The sequence below is a fragment of the Carassius auratus genome, unplaced genomic scaffold (genome assembly GCF_003368295.1).
Source record: "Carassius auratus strain Wakin unplaced genomic scaffold, ASM336829v1 scaf_tig00214644, whole genome shotgun sequence".
Classification (NCBI taxonomy): Eukaryota; Metazoa; Chordata; class Actinopteri; order Cypriniformes; family Cyprinidae; genus Carassius; species Carassius auratus.
Genome location: NW_020527747.1, coordinates 15,056 through 34,805, shown reverse-complemented (window position 1 = coordinate 34,805; position 19,750 = coordinate 15,056). Strand labels below are relative to the sequence as shown.

Genomic DNA, 19,750 nt, shown 5'->3' with positions numbered 1-19,750 from the left:
CACTGCCGCCAGCGAGCCGCTGGTGGGCCCTCCCCCGCCCGAAGACGAGTTTGACGTCGGCGTGGTGGACTATAGCTTCCGCGAACTTCGTCCTCTTCGGAGCTGGCGAGGAGAACGACTCCATGTCGCTTCGACGTCGAAAAAGGTTTGGGTCTCTCAGTGGGACCGCCCCGACCAAGAGGGCCCTGAGACCTCCAGGAGAAGCTCGTCAGGGTCTTCGGAAAGGTCGTCACGGAGCTGAGTCTCGCTTGCAACGCACATGACGAGCCCGTGATAGGTCACTAGACTCGTGGCTCCTCCAGTCAAGCTGCTACCAGACGGCATTGAGGCGTGCGAGAGCTCGTGGTGAAATCGTGGGCTGCACCCCAATGCACCCCAAACCAGCAGTGGTAAGAGCCTGGAAGGTAACGTCAGGGACAGTTGAGGACCCCGCGCCGCGAGAGAGCCAGCGCGCCATACGAGCCGTCTCCCTGACGGTGAAAGAGTGAGTGAACGGGAGGCCCCGCCCCCAAGTGCAATGTTCAGATGCATCATGTCCCCCATGTTTCTTCGGGCGACGATTGCTATGTCTGTTTGGATGCTGTTTGTGTGAGTTCCACAATAAAAGCATGTTACAATCAACTAAAGAGCTTTACTTCCTCTTACACTCATCTCTGTGTCACTCGCCCTGTCTCAGAACAGTGCAGAGTCACAACCCATGATTATACTGGCCTCGCGAGAGTGCCAACACCACATAAACACGGTGTCACCCTCAATGTTCAGATGCATCATGTCCCCCATGTTTCTTCGGGCGACGATGGCTATGTCTGTTTGAATGCTGTTTGTGTGAGTTCCACAATAAAAACAGGTATACAATCAGCGAAAGAGCTTTACTGCCTCTTACACTCATCACTGTGTCACCCGCCCTGTCTCAGAACAGTGCAGAGTCACAACCCATGATTATACTGGCCTCGCGAGAGTGCCAACACCACATAAACACGGTGTCACCCTCAATGTTCAGATGCATCATGTCCCCCATGTTTCTTCGGGCGACGATTGCTATGTCTGTTTGAATGCTGTTTGTGTGAGTTCCACAATAAAAGCATGTTAAAATCAACAAAAGAGCTTTACTTCCTCTTACACTCATCTCTGTGTCACTCGCCCTGTCTCAGAACAGTGCAGAGCCACAACCTATTATTATAATGGCCTCGCGAAGGAGCGAGAGTGCCAACACCACTAAGACACATGCATCATGTCCCCCACATCACTATGGGTGACGATTGCTATATGTGTTTAAATGATGTTTTTGTGAGTAAAAATTGTACTGAAGATGCATATATACAAATTATTGCACCCAACGTTGTGTCACTCGCCCTGTCTCAAACAGCGCAGAGCCACAGCCCATGATTATAATGGCCTCAGGATGGCGCAAGAGTGTCACACCATGGCCCGCCCTCCCGCCAGTGCTTCCAGCCTCGCGGGGGCGGGGCCCTGATTAAAAGAAGCCATCAGTGGCTTAGAGGTAACGCGTCCGCCGTGTCATCTCATGGACGGTAAGAGGGCTATCCCGGGCGTTTCACCGTGGATACTGGGAATAATTCACGACGGATATTCTCTCCAATTCAAACGCAGACCTCCCCGCTTCAATGGCGTGGTCCCGTCCCTGACTTTGCCCCAAAACCGTCCTGTTCTGCGACAGGAAGTTCTCAGTCTGCTCGAGAGAGAGCGATAGAGCGAAATTTCCCCTCAGACCCAAACTGCAAGCCTTTCGGTCGAGATTGGAGCGGAAATATGTACTGATTCAAACCGACAACACGTCTGTGGTCTCGTACATAAATCGCCAGGACGGCGTGCGCTCCAGAGCTCTATTCAAACAGGCAGCGAGTTTCCTGTTGTGGGCGGACCGACACTTAATCTCCATAGGAGCGTCGCACATCCCCGGTACTTTGATCCGTGGAGTGAGCATGCTTTTGAGGAACGGGATTCCTCAAGGAGATGTTGGCTTCACCCAAGATCAGATCTAATTATTTGGGAGGGAGGAAGTGGATTTGTTTGCCACGAGCGAGAACACGTTTGCTATCTCACTCCCCCCTGCTGGGAGATGCTCTGACATCGCGCTGGCCGGAAGCCAGGCTTACACATTCCCTCCTGTGAAGATTCTGCCTGTGTTGTGCAAAATCAGGGAGGAGAAAGCATCAGTTATACTCGTGGCCCCGAACTGGCCGAATCAGCCCTGGTTCGCGGACCTGAGAGAGTTACTGATGGCTCCCCCATGGCGAATCCCCCTCAAGCAGGACCTGCTGTCTCAGGCGAATGGCACAATATAGCACCCCAGCCCCGAGCTGTGGAACCTTCATGTGTGGCCGCTGCGGGGACCCTAATGAGCGGGACTCTCTGCACTGACGAGTGCTAAACATACTTACTGAGACGCGAGCATCATCAAACATTCGCTGCTACGCGCAGAAGTGGTGAGTTTTCTCAAAATGGTGCGAGAACATTTATATTGACCCGGGGACCTGTTCCGTGTCGGATGTTTTGCGCTTTCTACAGCACAGTTGGATAGCGGGAGTTTGAAACCATCCACGCTGAAGGTGTATGTGACTGCTATTGCCGCTTTCGTTCCCCGGTTACGGGTAAACGATCGGTAAGCACGCTCTGGTATTCAGTTTTCTCAGGGGAGCAAGTCGATTGTGCACTTCATGGCCGCCATCCGTGCCGCCGTGGGATTTCGCTCTAGTTTTGAGGGCTCTGTCTCTTACTACCGTTCGAGCCATTAGCTTCGATTGCGGTTAAGGAGCTTCCCTGAAGACTGCCTTGCCTCTTGCTCTCGCCTCAGCGAAGTGCCTTGGAGAATTTCGTGAGTGTTTGGTGAACGATATTGCATTGGTTTCGGGCCTGGCGACTGTAATGTCACTCTCCGGCCGAGACCGGGTTTCGTTTCGAAGTCACTCAATACACCGTTTTGTTTCCCTGCCCGCCTTATCTGTTGAGCCGTCAGCCTCGCGTGACGCTGATACTCAGAGCGCCGGGACCCTGTTAGGGTTTTACGGATGTATATGAATTGCTCGGCCGCCTTTCGTCAGTCGGACCAGCTGTTCGTGTGCTTGGTGGATGTATAAGGGACGTGCTGTTTCTAAACAGAGACTTTCTCACTGGATCGTGGACGCTATCAAATGCCAGGGGAAGGATTACCCCCTCAACATCAGAGCTCATTCTGCGAGGACATTATAAATGCTTCCTGATGGGCCTGGTCTAGAGGTATGTCTGTCCAGTATTTATGTTTTGCTGCTGGCTGGTCTTCCCAGAACACAATCGCCAGGTTTAACAAGCTGGATGTTCCCTCTGTAGCGTCACATGTTTTTCGGTGAGTTAAGTTTTATTCTTTAAAGCTGTTATAACCAGCTATACAGTAGTTACCATGGCTGCTAACTCTGTGTTATGGTTTAAATGGTTTATGCAGCAGTCACCGCAAACGCCGTCGACTCTGTTTAACTCTCATGCTTGAGTGCTTATTGCTTTGTGTCTGCCCTGTTTAGTGCAGATTTCGATATATTGCTTGAAGTTATGCATATTTTGTTAGGGTCGGAGCAGATGTCTCATTGGCCTAGTTCCGCCTATCAAATGCAAGCACTCTTAGCGACACGGCCATTGGCTAGAACTGTACTGCTTGTGTGAGGGTGATTGACTCCGTTCAGGGCTTATCTTCACTGCTCTCACGGCGGGATTTTATACAGTTCCCATATACGTCTTAGCTGACGTAATGTTGAGTTACCGCCTCGAGAGGGAACGTCTCCGGTTACTATCGTAACCTCGGTTCCCTGAGAGGCGGGAACGAGACATTACGTTAGCCGCCGTGGTCGCTGTTTGATCAGCTGTGCTAGCGTTCAGTCGTGATTCTGACGTAATTTTCGCGCCCATGCAATTTATACTGCACGCTTACCCGCCAGTATTTGCATGCTTCGCGTCAATTGGCCAGCTGTCCCCAGCTGGCGTTAGCCAATAAGATTTCAGTGAAAGTGGAGAAGGGAAGAGTTCCCATATACGTCTTAGCTGACGTAATGTCTCGTTCCCGCCTCTCAGGGAACCGAGGTTACGATAGTAACCGGAGACGTTTTTCTTCCTTGTGTTTTCTGATAGACGCTCTATTCCTTTCCATGTTTTTTCACGCTGGTTTCACTGCAAACTGCGTGCAGCCAATGGGCATATGAAACGTCATCACGTAGCATTACAGCACAGTGTTCATGGGAAATGTAGGAAGTGCTGCCAGGGGGATAAATGACCGAGAACAGAGCCTCATGTCATGCATTACCAGCCAAACTGGCTAGTAAGTTTTAATTAACACCCGCCAAAATTAATTTTAACCCGCATTTGGCGTGTTGGCGGGTGTTAATTTAGAACCCTGGTATATTATATTAATTCATTAGACACAGACTGATATATTTCAAATGTTTTTTTATTTTAATTTTGATGAATATAACTGGCAACTAAGGAAAATCCCAAATTCTGTGTCTCAAAAAAAAAAAAAAATAGAATGTAACGTAAGACCAATACAAAAAAAGGATTTTTAGAAATCTTGGCCAACTGAAAAGTATGAACATGAAAAGTATGAGCATGTACAGCACTCAATACTTAGTTGGGGCTCCTTTTGCCTGAATTACTGCAGCAATGCGGCGTGGCATGGAGTCGATCAGTCTGTGGCACTTCTCAGGTGTTATGAGAGCCCAGGTTACTCTGATAGTGGCCTTCTCTTCTGCATTATTGGGTCTGGCGTATCGCATCTTCTTCTTCGCAATACCCCATAGATTTTCTATAGGGTTAAGGTCAGGCAGGTTTGCTGGCAAATTAAGAACAGGGATACCATGGTCCTTAAACCAGGTACTGGTAGCTTTGGCACTGTGTGAAGGTGTCAAGTCCTGTTGGAAAATGAAATATGCATCTCCATAAAGTTGGTCAGCAGCAGGAAGCATGAAGTACTCTAAAACTTCCTGGTATACGGCTGAATTCAACTTGGACCAACACCAGCAGATGACATGGTAAGCGGACTGCAATTATATAGCGCTTTCAACAGACATGGCCATCCAAAGCGCTTTACAATTTGCCTCACATTCACCCATTCACACACGGACTGCGGTGTCAGCCATTCAAGGCACCATCCAGCTCCTCGGGAGCAGCTGAGGTTAGGTATCTTGCTCAAGGACACCTCGACACTTGGTCAGGTGGAGCCGGGGATTGAACAACCAACCTTCGGGTTTGTAGACAACCTACATGAACCACTGAGCCACTGCCACCCCTACATGGCTTACATGGTGGGATAATCTGCCTGCTTCCAGTTACTGTTGCTGAGTACACACCAAAAGATTTTTTACATCTTATAAGATTTTCAAAATGTGATAGACCACAAAAATGAGGATAAAAAACACTAGATTTTACAGTTTTTCTCCTATAGTTTGTGGTGTGCATTGATGTGACAAAGACAGCACACCACACACAAACCAGAGTCTCGACTGTGAACACAAGAAATCTCGCAAAATCTTGCGAGAATTCAGAATAAGCATGATGGATGATATGCAGGAATAAATTGCAATGATAGTGTTTGGAATGATTTTCACAGCAAAAAAATAAATAAATAAAAAATACTAATAATAATTTGTCGTGGAGACGGCGGGGACAGAGTGAGCTAGAGGCGAGCAATGGTGAGCAATGGTAAATCATACAGCTATGTTTTTTTTTTCATAATTGTTGTTCTCAGTTCTCTCTTGGAAAAGAGATCTTATTCTCTTTGAAACTGCCTTATTAAATAAACTTAAAATTATTGTTATCAGATCTTACATCACTCTTTAAGAACATGATAATCCCACTTTCTGATTGGATATTGTTTTGTTTGGGTTGCCCCACACATCAGGATTTCTGATCGTAAATATTAAACATGATTTATGATTCACTATCGGGACGGCTCCAACATTCTTCCGATCAGGTACGGACAGTTTTAACACACCCAACACCAAGATAAAATCTGATAAAATAATCTCTAGAACCTTCAAGATAATCGGGAAATGGTATGTACCCAGCATTACACACACACACACACACACACACACTGGTTCCACTGACGTATGCGCACAGCTGAGGAACCTTTGCGCATGCGTTGTAAAAGTATAACCTGTGGGGGAAAAGGCGTTTTAAACCTTATTTTGACACAAAGTCATCAAATTTTTCAGCGATTTTTATAATATTTTACTGTTGTTTCTATATATGCAGTTTTTATGTCCCGGTGACCAGTGAAAGTGCAGTTCTGACTCTATGCCCATTCATTTAGATAGGAGCCTGGTCTTGTTAGTCTGAAATAGCTGCCCGGAGCCATTGCCAAGATGGCTGGCGAGTGGCACGACTTGCCTAAAAGGACTTTGATATCACCCATTCACCGTGATTATAAAGCTTGGAAGAGCTAGGACATTTTTAAATAAAACTCAAAATCTCCAGTGTTAATTTAACACTCTGAGTGTGGACTCATTTAAACTTTGAAGCAGTGTTAAAAGTAACACTGAAGCAGAGTTGAAGTTAATTGAGTTATGATTGAGCATTATTAAAGAAACCTGATGCTAACAACCAGAATCAACAAATGAGAAAATCACAGTTTGTGTGTCACCATTATAGTGGTCAGTGTTTGCTTTAGTTGGGATCTTGGCTTGTGACTTCTTAAGTTTAAAATTTGTTTGGAAAACCAAAAACAAATATCACCAGATGGTGATGATTTTGTTTTAATGTAATCATTTTTTGAAAGCAAACACTGACCACTACAATAATAACACACAAATTGGGATTACTCAATAACTCAATTAACTTCTTAATTATCTCAATAACTTCAACTCTGCTTCAGTGTTACTTTTAACACTGCTTCAGTGTTTATATGAGTCCACACTCAGAGTGTTAAATTAACACTGGAGATTTTGCTGTGTATAACATTTACACATTTTACACTTTAACTGTCATTTTACATTTTTGACAAACTGTTTTCCTAATTAATGTTGTTCAGTTGCTTTGACAATCTTTTGTTTAAAGTGCTTTATGAATAAAGGTGACTTGATGACTAATAATTCAGGAAATACTTCTAAAACAATAGTGATATCTTCATCTGTAAAATGTTGACACACCTGTCATTGTGTTCCTGCATTTTTTTTTTTTTTATACAATTCATTTTCAGAGCTGTACAAACATGTTCCTCACTCACAAGCTGACATAAAATAAGGGAACAACAGTCATGCCATCGGAGAATAAATCAAATTCACCAGGTAATCATGAGTTTATTGACATTTGCCATATTACGGGTCAAAAACGTTTCATGTTTTAAATGATTTTGTAGTTGATCATTTCCATCTATTATCAGTCTGCAGGTTAAGATCATGTGCATTACTACAGGTTTGTTTACTTTGGACTTTGTTCTGTTTGGTAAGTTTAATTGTCATTTAAAATTTTAATTGTCATTATTTAAAGCAGATGATGAAGCAATAATCAAATAAATTTGCATTTTATTTCTGCCTAAAATAACAATATATATATATATTTAAATTCTGATTGAATTCATAAATCTGAATTTTACCATCAATAGCAAACAAATGCAGTATTTCAATGTGTACAAATTTCTGTAATAGCTGTAATTGTGGTTTTAAACTAAATTAAGTTTTAGTTGGAATTAATGAAGTTGTACGTTTGATATACATTTGCACTTTTTGAAACATTTGAGATCTTTTTTTCTTCTCAGCTCTAAATTACATTGCACAGTTGGGTCTTTATCTGTAAGCTAAATACAGATATTATTTCTGTTATACACAGGCTTCACAGGTCTGCCAAACAGATGGAGCACAAGGGAATAGTGTAATGATTTTGACCAAATGCTTTGCCCTAATTTATTTTCCTGTTTGACATTAAATGTTTGTGTAAAGCACAGTAAAACCCCCAGTGTTAAATTAGGTGCATTCGACTTCACGCAGCATTGCGCAAACCAATCGCAGTCTGAGTTGAAGCAGCGCATGCCGGTTAGAAATGTTGTTTGACTTGAGACGGCGCCAAAACCAGGCGGCGAGGAAGTCGACCGGAAGTTGAAGTCGGCCGGGTGCCACCATCTTGTAGCAGAACTAATTCCCATTGACTCCCATTCATTTTGGCGTCACTTTGACAGAGAATAACTTTACATCTGAGGCGTTTAAAGACTCCGTTTGTCCATTATTTATTTCTAAAGATACACGACAATGTATAAAGGGCTCCATTACCTTCTATGTTACATTATGGACCCGTAGAAACAGTTTTTGCAAAAATAGGCTAATGATTGCATCATAACCACGCAACTCTCTGTCACATTACTGTACAGGAGGAGAAGCTCGCAGGCAATTAACTTAATATGGTCTGCGCATAAGAAACGGAAGTGCTAAAAATGGGCTTCACTTGTCTCAATTGAGTACCAATGGGGTCGCTGTGTCCATTTCTTTTACTGTCTATGGCCAAAACCACATGACTGTCACATCACATGTGGCATCAAAGTACCGCGAGAGTGTTTCGAGAGCAGCCGACTGACTCAGCCGCCGCAGTTTGTCCAGAGCGGCTGCAGGAGCACTGATGATGACACATCTGCATTCATGATTGGCCAGATGCACCACATGACAACGATCACGTGTTTTTTCGGGATAGACAAATCTTTTCAGTTCCAATATTGGCAACAAATCTGTGTTTTTAGAACGGTAAACGCTTTTTTTGTATTGTAGTCGCACTGTTGTATTGAGTCACGTTTATCATACAACACTGATAAAAGCATTTTATTAGTATTTAAATTATATACGATTATGTTGAACTTTATTCTTGAAAATATGGCGCTGTATTAAGCAGTATGTAAAAACTGTTTCTGTTGCTCGTGAAAACATTTCTAAATCGTCTGTGCATTTTACAAATACTGCATTTAATTCATTCCAATTTCATCTGTGACAAACACCATGTGAGTGTCACTAACGGGAGCAGAAAGCGCGCACATTGATGGCTCCGTTTTCAACTCCGCCCCCGACTGCAAGTGGCTATACTCTCTTTGATCGCTGTCTGTAGCCGAGCTTCAAGTCGAACGCACCCATTAACACTGCCAGTGTTTGTATAATCCACACTCAGAGTCTTAAAAAAGTAACACTGAAGCAGTGTTAAAGTTAATGAGATAAATTCATTTAGTAATTAAGTGATGATTAAACATTATTGAAGAACATCTGCTGTTAACAAACTGAATCAATGAAAGAAAGAGAAACTAGAACAGACAAAAATAAGAGCAGAAATACCAGAACTACAACTGACTTTAGCCACAGCCATAGATTAAATCAACACAAGACAGAATACATTAAATCTCTCAAAATCTCAGCAGAGGATGATTAAACAACTCCACAAACAGTATCACCAGTTTCAAGCATTGAAACAAAAATTCACTTTAGATGTTGATGTTTAAGTTTTGAATTATTTTTTAACTAATTTACCATGTTAGAAGTTGAGATTTACAAAAATAAAAGGCTGATAAAATGAATTAGTCTAATAAATTAAGTGTGAGTAACTAAATTAAAGAAAATAAAACAAAACAAAATAAACAAAAATTCCTGTGTCTTAGAGGTAATTAGTGTATGTTTTTGCTAAATCTCTTGAAAATATAAGATTCCTTTCAGGTCATACATACCCCTTAATATTAGAATAGGTACCCCGTTGTCTCAAAATACTTATAGCAAAAATAATTTTTAATTTGGCAGTTTATATTACCCCTTTATTGCCCACATTTAGCATATTATTCCTGAGGTTCTGAGTAGGTACACTATAATTACAAAAGATTTATGCTGTAAATTCTGTTTACTTACACAATATGTTGCGGTTGCAATCTAAACCATAGATGGCATGGTTGACATGCAAATTTAACTTGATGTTTGTTTTTGACTTGTGAAAAATACACTTTTTACTTGATGCATTTGAACCCAACCATTCACTGTTTGTGCATGATTACGCCGAATTCCTATGGATCTATTTACATTTTCTAGTATTATCTGAAAATAATCTGTGTCTACAATGAACATTAAAGGGGGGGTGAAATGCTATTTCATGCATACTGAGTTTTTTACACTGTTAAAGAGTTGGATTCCCATGCTAAACATGGTTTCAAAAATTAAGTTGTACGTTTGAAGGCGTATTTTTGTTCCCAAAATACTCCTTCCGGTTTGTCACAAGTTTCGGAAAGTTTTTTTGAGTATGGCTCTGTGTGACATTAGATGGAGCAGAATTTCCTTATATGGGTCCTAAGGGCACTTCTCCCGGAAGAGCGCACGCTCCCGTATAGCAGAGCACTGAGAGCAGAGGCATTCACTGATCAGAGCGAGAGTGTCGCGAAAAGTCACAAAAGAAGTGTGTTTTTGGTTATCAGGGCAAGACAACCCTGCACAGATTACAAAAAAAAACAGCATTAAGGGACCAGTGGATGGAGTTTATTTTTACAGAGCATCAACGAGGTGTGCAAGTGTTTGTGTTTGTTCCCTGCATTTCGAAGATGCTTGTTTTACAAACAAGGCCCAGTTTGACGACGGATTTGCGTATCGTTTATTTCTTAAGGATGATGCAATCCCAACAAAAAAGGGTCACGATTGTATGTTGGAACTGCAAGCGGTGAGTAAAACTGCTTAAAATATCTCTGCCTCCTTGTTAGTGCGTCTGCCCTCCCATGCCGGAAACCTGGGTTCGAGCCCCGCTCGGAGCGAGTCATTGCTGCTGCTGCTCTCGTTCAGTTTCATCCTCTGGATCATAAATAAACGGCTGAATCTGACTGTTGGCCATGGTTTGTTTTGGATGATGTTTTTTTTTTCCTCACGGTAATGTCACAACTTCCAAACGCTCTCAACGTAAAAGCCTACTGGCGCTCGTGATTCTTTAGCTCCGCCCACACGTCACGCCTCCAGCCGGTCGTGTTTTTCCAGGAAAAATCGGTACAGACTATCTTTCTCATATGAATATAATAAAACTAAATACTTTTTGGAGTTATGAAGGATGCAGTACTACTCTATAGGTACTCAAGATTAACAGGATATTGAGTGAAAACGAGCATTTCACCCCCCCTTTAAACATTTGCACATATAAATAAAAGGAATTTGGTGTAAATTATATCCTTGTTCTCTATCAGGCTCTATGGGCGTTGAATGGTGGGATCCACATCAAAAAGTTTCAGCCTCCTAGACCTAAACCAGTTCCTCGCAATAACAGTTCATCCATAATATCTGCGTTTGACATGGGAATCAGTGATGAGGAGTGGGAAAGACTACAGAAGGCTATTGACTGGCCTTTTCCAGATCAAGAAATCACTTATCTGAATCAGAGCACAAGTCCAGTTCACTCAACTTTCTCTATTGTGGGACTCAAAGAGAGTTACCAAGTGGGAGAAAAGATCTCTGTTATTATCACAGCCAGAGACCACAACAAGGACCTGAAAAGATATGGAGGAGATTTTTTCAAAGCTAAACTTTTCAATGCAGAGCTAAAGGTGTGTTGTTTTATAATCTTAATTTTTGAAACACATTTTAGAAAATAAATAAAATCAATATACAGGCATTTTTCATGTTAAGTGTCAACCAACAATCAACCAACAACCGTCGCAAGGATTATCACAAATTATTACATATTATGTTTAGGTTTAGAAGCTTCAAAATGTACTTTACCAACAGACATTAGTTTTCTGCATTACATTTATTATTTTCTATTTATCTTAAAGGCGAGTGTGTACGGGGAGGTTGTGGATCATCGTAATGGGACTTACTCTGTTGAACTTCTTCTGCCGTGGGAAGGTCAGGCACAAGTTTTCGTACGTCTAGAGCACTCCAGTGAGGTTGTGCAGTTTCTTAAAAAATACATGGAGTCTTCATTCCCACGCACCCACTTCAATGGATACTTTGAAGGACCAGGACCCAATAAAACCAGGATCCGTGAAGTAGTAGAATGTTATCTAAAGTGGGGTGCAGATGGAAATTGGAGGAAAGGTGACTGCTGCTGTGAGCATAAGGATATAAAAACAGGGACCGTGTGGCAGTGTGAGAGACCGAAGAAACTTTCCTGTGACAAACTGGTTCGTCACGCAGGCGGACGTATGGAAAGCCCATTAAATCTTTTTGAGCAGCAGCTTTTTACAAAGTAATGATTCAAAGTTAATTTCAGAACAATTGTATAATTTAAATCAAACAAACAAAAAAAAGTGTATAAAAATAAATAAAAAAATCTCTCTCTCTCTCTACAGACAATTAACAAATGTTGCTATTAGTGGAGACAAAAAAATTATTAATGTCTTTCCCAGCACTGCACCTATTGGTAAGTTTACATAATGATCTCTGTACATTTCGACCATGCAATTTGGGGGGGTTTGGGGTATGTCAGTTTAGACAGAAAGGAAACAAAATGACATAGAGAAGCGAATGTGATTGAGAAAGATGCTTGAGACGGGCCCTACAAATTTCAGCACACTCTAAAAAATGCTGGGTTAAATAGAAAAAGCGACAACCCCAGCGGTTGGCAGAGTTATAAAGTCCAGGGGTCATTAAGTAAAGTCCTGCCATATGTTTATTCCAACCATGAAGAGAAGGAATCAAGTCATTCTTTTCAAGTCACAAGCAAGTCTCAAGTCAAATCCAAAGCCCTCGAAAAGTTAAAGTTAATGAGATAATTCAGTGACTAGTGATGAACACCTCTTCTGTGAATCTACAGCATGTAAACAAAGTACTGTTCTAATAAATAGATTTAATTAATTTCAAAAATTGTGAAATACGCTTTAAAAAAATGTAACTTCTTTATTTTCTGTACTATTCAGACACACACATACATCAAGAACCAGCACATGAATCTCAATAATTTTAATCAACAAAGCGCGTCATGCTGCTATGTGTGCTGGGTAATGCCATATTAAAAACTCACATCATACGCTGCAGTATGAAAAATTATTGTTACCACTATTGAGATTCATATGATAAGTGTTGATGTTTAAAAGCCTGAGCTGATCCACCATTTAAAAATTGTATTTTTTTTTTCCATTTTGTATCATGTCACTGTCAGTCAATAAACCAAAGAAAATAACAATTTTATGATGTTCCTTCATTGCTAAAAAAGCAGATATTACAAAATTAATCTGCAACTTCAACTTTTTGATTAAACGTAGTATAAATGTTTTCTGTGAATCTTACAGAAAATAATTAGAAACAAATTACTTTTTTTAGGATATTAAGTAAACCTTGACCACATTTATGGTGACATCTTGTGTGTGTTCATAAAAAAAATATCTAATGCTGTGGCTGAAGTCAGTCGTAGCTCTTGCGTTTCTCTTTTCTTCAATGATGTTGATTGTTAACAGCAGATGTTCTTCACTAATGATCAATCATCATTTAATTAGTAAATTAATTATCTCAATAGCTTTAATTCTTTGAGGGCTTGGGATAAGTGATGGGAAGTTCGATTCTTTTCAGCGAACCGGTTCTTTCGGACGGTTCGATTCAATAAACCGGTTGAAAAAAAATGGTTCACCGGTTATTTTATGCTCGACGTAATGATGTCATTGGCTATGACGTAATGGTGTCAAGTCTATCAAACATTAAAATATCTAAAGTCAGTAATCATAACTTTAGTCAGTTAAAAACCTCATAATCATGAAAAGTTTACAATTAAGTTTTGCAACAATGCACCCAAATACAGTAACAGCATAACATTGGCACAGAATCAGTTCAGAATCAATCACCAAATCATCTAAAAAAAAAAAAAAAAAGCAAAACAAATATAGTTATTTTATCACACTTTCCGATGTTTAACAAAATACTTGATAAATTACACGAATGCGTAGTATCATCAGTTCATCGGTTCTCAAATCGGACATGTCCGAAAGAAACGGTTTTTCGGTTCAGTGTACTGGTGATCCAAAAACCGATGCAACCGGTTCTTGACTCGAGAACGAGAACTGCTACAGCAGTGTGTGTGTACGTTCATTATCTGGCTCGGCTCAGTGTTCATCTTCAGTTCGGTCTTCACAGCAGTTCAGTCAGTGTACTCCGGGATATTGGTTTATTCTGACTCAGGGAGTGTCAGTCACGTAAAAAAAAAGTTAAAAGCTTAAGTAATTTGTGGATTAATGTTGACTGGAGACGCAGACCATTTCAAACTATTCAGTTTGATTTGGTGAACTGGTTTCAATTGATTCACTGAGAAGAACTGGTTAAATTGAACGATTCGTTTGTGAATCAGACATCACTACTTGGGATTTGACTTGAAACTTGCTTGTGACTTAAAATGAATATCTTTGCTCCTCCACTATGGAGGACCAAACCTGCAGAAATAAAAAATAAATAAATGTAATTTAAAGGAAAATAAGTAAATAAATGATGTGATAAAAACAAAAATAGGTCATTTGTAATTACATTTTATCCTGAATTTATATTTTAAATTTCTTTTTATTCCTTCCTTATTCCTTTTATTTTACATTTATTTTTTTTCTTTTTAACTTTTATTTACTTATACTTTCATTCATTTTTATACGTTATGTATTTATTTATTTTTAAATGTATTTATTTGTTTATTTATTTATTATATGTATTTATTTATTCCCACAGTATTTATTTTCAGATTGATTTATTCATTTATTTATTTTTACTTTTCTGTGTGCAACATGGAAATGAGGGTGGCGGTCCTTGTGGATCACCGGTGAATCATTGGTTGAGAGCTCACGCAGAAGCATCAGATTTGCGAGTGTATTTTGCCCATGCCTTTATACAGTATATTGTTGTGCTATATCAACTGGAGAGATCCAATATATTTTCACAGATTCACTTTATTATTTCTAATTATTTAATAGCGAACAAATTCAGTTATTTTTACTCATAGTTACATAATTAAGCCCGAAACCATCAACATTGTCTATGAGTTTGTAGGTTGATGACACTAGACACTTGATGGAGGTTTGTAAGACCCATCTTCAGTTTGTAATCGCAGAGAAAAGACTCCCAAAAACATTGTGAGCATAAGGTTATCATAAAACCAGTTGCACTAAATATCTTGACAGTCTACTCAGGCTCATAAGGTTTTTGGAAACGCATCCGACAAAAATCTAAACCCACATCCCCCATAAAGTTGGATTTGGCGCTAGACGCTAGATATTTTTATAGTTCACCCAAAAATGAAAATGATGTCATTTATGACTCACCCTCATGTTGTTCCAAACCTGTAAGACCTCCATTCATCTTCAGAACACAGTTTAAGACGTTTCATATTTTGTTCAAGAGCTTTCTGTCCGTCCATTGAAAATGTATGTATGGTATACTGTCCATGTCCAGAAAAGTAATAAAAACATCATCAAAGTAGCCCATGCGACATCAGAGGATAGGTTAGAACTTGTTGAAGCATCGAAAATACATTATGGTCCAAAAATAACAAAAACTATGACTTTTGCAGCATTGTCTTCTCTTCTGAGTCTGTTGTGAGCGCGTTCAAGTGTAGTGATTTTTTGTAGCGGATCTTATGTAAGATGTAACGGTTTGCGAATGACTCATTTGATTTAACTAGTTCTTCTTGAACCAGTTCACCAAATCGAACTGAATCATTTTAAACGGTTTGCGTCTCCAATACGCATTAATCCACTAATGACTTAAGCTGTTAACTTTTTTAACGTGGCTGACACTCCCTCTGAGTTTAAACAAACCAATATCCCGGAGTAATTTATTTACTCAGTACACTGACTGAACTGCTGTGAAGAGAGAACTGAAGATGACACAGAGCCGAGCCAGATAACAAACAAAAGATTGACTCGTTCGCGAGTCAACAACCAGTTGCATCGGTTTTTGGATCACCAGTAGTGATGGGAGGTTTGGTTCTTTTCTGCAAACTTTTTCTTTCAGACAGTCCGATTCAATAAACTGGTTGAAGAAAACGGTTCACCAGTTCTTTTGCACTCTACGTAATGACGTCATTGGCGATGATTGCCCTTCATTCAAGCCTTTGGTTTACCCGCGCTCAGCACTGAATCAGTTCAGAATCAATCATCAAAAGAACGAGTTCGGTTCAGACGCTCTGTGTCGGTCTGCTTCACGCTGAATCATGCATTCGCGGTATCATCATCTCCTCGGTTCTTGAATCAGACACGTCCGACAGAAATTGTTCTCAGTTCAGTGTACTGGTGATCCGAAAACCGATGCAACTGGTTCTTGACTCGAGAAGTAAATAAAGTAATTATTTTATTTGTTATCTGGCTCGGCTCGGTGTTCATCTTCAGTTCTCTCTTCACAGCAGTTCAGTCAGTGTACTGTTTGAGTAAATTGAATAAAGCTCTTGGACTAAATCTAAAATATCTTAAATGGTGTTCCGAAGATGAACAGAGGTTTTACGGGTTTGGAAAGACATGAGGGAGAGTCATTGATGACATATTTTTTGGGTGAACTATCCCTTTTAGTTTAGGAAACATCTCTAACATCACATATAACATTGGTATATCTGTTCGATTTTTTATATATCTAAAATAAACTTGAATAAAATGTAAATATTACTGAATATACCTTACTCGTAAAAGAACACTTTACAGTTGGTTTTGTGACTGTAAGCTATTCTCTTAAAATGCTATTGGAATTAGAAACTTTATGTTTTTAAGTTTAGAGATGGGCCCTGAATGAAAAAGAACTGTGAGCCTGAGTAGACCGTATACACCTTATGTTTAACTGGTTTACAATAAACTTGCTCACAACACGAACATTGGCCTTTGACGATGTTGATGGTTCCGGGCTTAATGATGTAATATGAGTCGATCAAGCACATCCAACTCTCAAATTCTAATCATTGTTATTAGTTTAATCAGAGGCTTGGCTTCTGCGTGAGCTCTCAACCAATGACTCACTGGTGATCCACAAGGACTGCCTCCCTCATTTCCATGTCGCACACAGAAAAGTAAAAAGAAATAAATGAATAAATAAATACATAAATCTGTAAATAACTACACGTGAGAATAAATAAATAAATAAATACATATAATAAATAGATAAATAAATGCATGAATAAAAACATTTCATAATAAATTAATATAAGAAATAAATTAATTAAATATAAAAATGAATAAAAGTATAAGTAAATTAATGTTAAAAAAGAATAAAAATAAATGTAAAATAAATACATAGAGAAAAAAAATTGAAAATATAATTTTGGATTACATTTGATTTCAAATGAAATATTTTTGTTTTTATCACATCATTTATTTATTATTTTCATTTTATTACATTTATTTAATTATCTATCTATATATTTATTTATTTATTTTTAATTTCTGCAGGATTGGTCCTCCATACTCCTCTGCTGAGTTCATGGGTGGGATAAACATATGGCAGGACTTTTACTTTCTGACCCATGGACTTTATACCTCTACCAGCCGCTGAGTTTGCCCCTTTTTAACCCAGTGCTGATGTATATTACATTTCTCTTCTTTGCTTTTTTTCCAAAATTTAAATGGTCAAAACATACACAGACCACATATCGGAGGATGGATATCAACTGTAATCCAATGTTGTTTCAAAAGAATTCACGTAGCTAAAAAACCTTTAATATGCATGTTTCTTTGTTTTAGGTACAATGGAGAAATGCAGGTCTGGCATGTCGACACCGGTTCCGGCAGGGTTTTATTTAAAAGATGTCTGGAATTCTTTTGTATGCAAAACTCGACAGTTCAGTCCTGCACAAAAGGCAAACTGTCTTAAAAACAAGATTGTCTATTTGATGGGAGACTCCACCACAAGGCAGTGGTTCGAGTACTTAGAAAGAAACGTGCCAGGCAAGTATGACTAAATTTTCAATGTTCAATTTAAGAATCAATAGCAAGAATGTATAATATAAATGAAACAATGAAATGACTTACAGAGGCCCTGCAAAGGATATGGTGCATGTAATCTAAATATATATATATATATATATTGGCCATTGATGAAAATATCAAAAACTGGTGCATTGTTCAGGCAAACTTGCAAAATGTTATTACAAATATGATTTATATAGGGGAAGTCAGTTCTGAAAAAAGCTCATCTTGTTTGCAGATGCTACTTGGTTTAATAGTTTCCATCTAATGCAATCAAATTGAGAACTTGATATATATCAGTTCAGGGAGAGTTTGCCCAAAATAAAATAAAAAAGGTGATCATCTACTTACACACTTATCATTCAAACGTTCAAGCTATGGTTATAATATTTGTTTCACATATCTTGATTAGGCATAAAAAGAATGAACCTCCACACTCATCCTAAAGGTGGCCCACTGATGGCTGTGGAGCTGAAAAATAATATCGTTGTCCACTGGAGCATGCATGGTGTTCCTTTGCGACTTGGTGTAGTTATGCCTATCATTGACCTACATTACATCAGCAATGATATTGATGAAATAGCCGGTGGGGCTCATGCAGTCGTTGTCTTCACATACTGTGCTCACCTGGTCTTTCACTCGATAACATTTTACATATATGAAGTGGCCAAAATCCGCCAGTCTGTTGTTGCACTGCTGAGTCGTGCTCCAGAGACCACCGTCATCATCAAGTCTGGAAACACTGCTGGACTAAAGGTACACTTGTTCACTTTCCAATCCTAAAAAAATCTCTTTGAAATGTTGTAGTTAGTATGGTATTAGATGTACATTAAATTCTACCATTTGGGGAAACAGGAAAGAGGTGTCAGTCAATAAAGGAGAAAAAAGTAACTTGAGTTACTTATTAAAAAAAAAAAAAATGTTTGAATGTAATGCACTACTTTACTATAGTAAACTATAGGTACTTGACTCGTATGACTCAGGTTACTTGTAATGTGTTAACCCCAACACTGAAAGTCTAGAAACACTGGGGCTTAAAGATGTGTGCTTTGTTAAGACTTAAGCAGTGAATCAAGGTGCACACAATGTCCACTTTTTTTTTCTTGTTGTTGTATGTTTGATCTGCTCTCCTGGTTGTTTATAACAATTTTTTTTAAGGGATACAATAAAAGAGAAACTTAACTTAAAATCATGGGTTTAACTCCCAGTGAAGTTACCATGCTTGAACTGATATAATTTTAAGGCTTGGATGAAAACAGATGATTTTGTGGGGGGCAAACAGTTCCTTTATCTCCATTAGTTTACCTTCTTCCTTTCCATGCAAGGAAAGGTATTTTATTGTTTGTGCAAGCACACTTGGCAATAAAACGTTTCTGATTCTGTTCTGTGTTTTTCCAGAATATTTATCAAAGTGATTGGTACATGTTGCGATTGAACACAGTGATGCAGGAGATGTTCAGAGACATTGATGGAGTCATCCTCTTGGATGTCTGGCAGATGACTTCCTGTCACTATCTACCTGAAAACATTCACCCAGGACCAGTTGTCATTGCTAATGAAATCGACATGTTGTTGTCATATATCTGTCCTGCCTGAGGCCTGTTCAAGTTGATTTGGTTCCATGAAGGAAATGGGAAACCTACCTGGTTGGGGGAAGACTAATCAAATTGTTCCTTATCTGGATTTCCTCTAACACTGACCCAATGAAAAGATCTCTTGGTTATCAGTTTTGTTTGTAGAGTGTACCTCTAAACATATTGCTGTCCACTGTAGATAAAAAAAAAAATAAAAATTATATATATAAATTAAAAACACAGTCATTCACTGTTAGGTACGGCTGCCAAACAAAACCCCTCAAATTAATACAAAATATTCTAATTTAAATAAAGTGCAAAAAAATTCAACAGAGTTTCCTTTTTTTATACA

At 39.4% G+C, this 19,750-nt stretch overlaps 1 protein-coding gene across 1 annotated transcript; it reads left to right on the top strand.

The window, feature by feature from the left end:
- The first annotated feature begins 122 nt into the window (after positions 1-122).
- On the top strand, positions 123-19,460 carry LOC113092530 (NXPE family member 3-like). The gene is made up of 8 exons (XM_026258138.1): positions 123-241; positions 308-476; positions 11,156-11,512; positions 11,741-12,156; positions 12,260-12,330; positions 17,600-17,803; positions 18,237-18,580; positions 19,223-19,460. The coding sequence occupies exons 1-8, from the start codon at positions 123-125 to the stop codon at positions 19,418-19,420; spliced, it is 1,878 nt and encodes a 625-aa protein (XP_026113923.1). The 3' UTR covers positions 19,421-19,460.
- Positions 19,461-19,750: the final 290 nt, after the last annotated feature.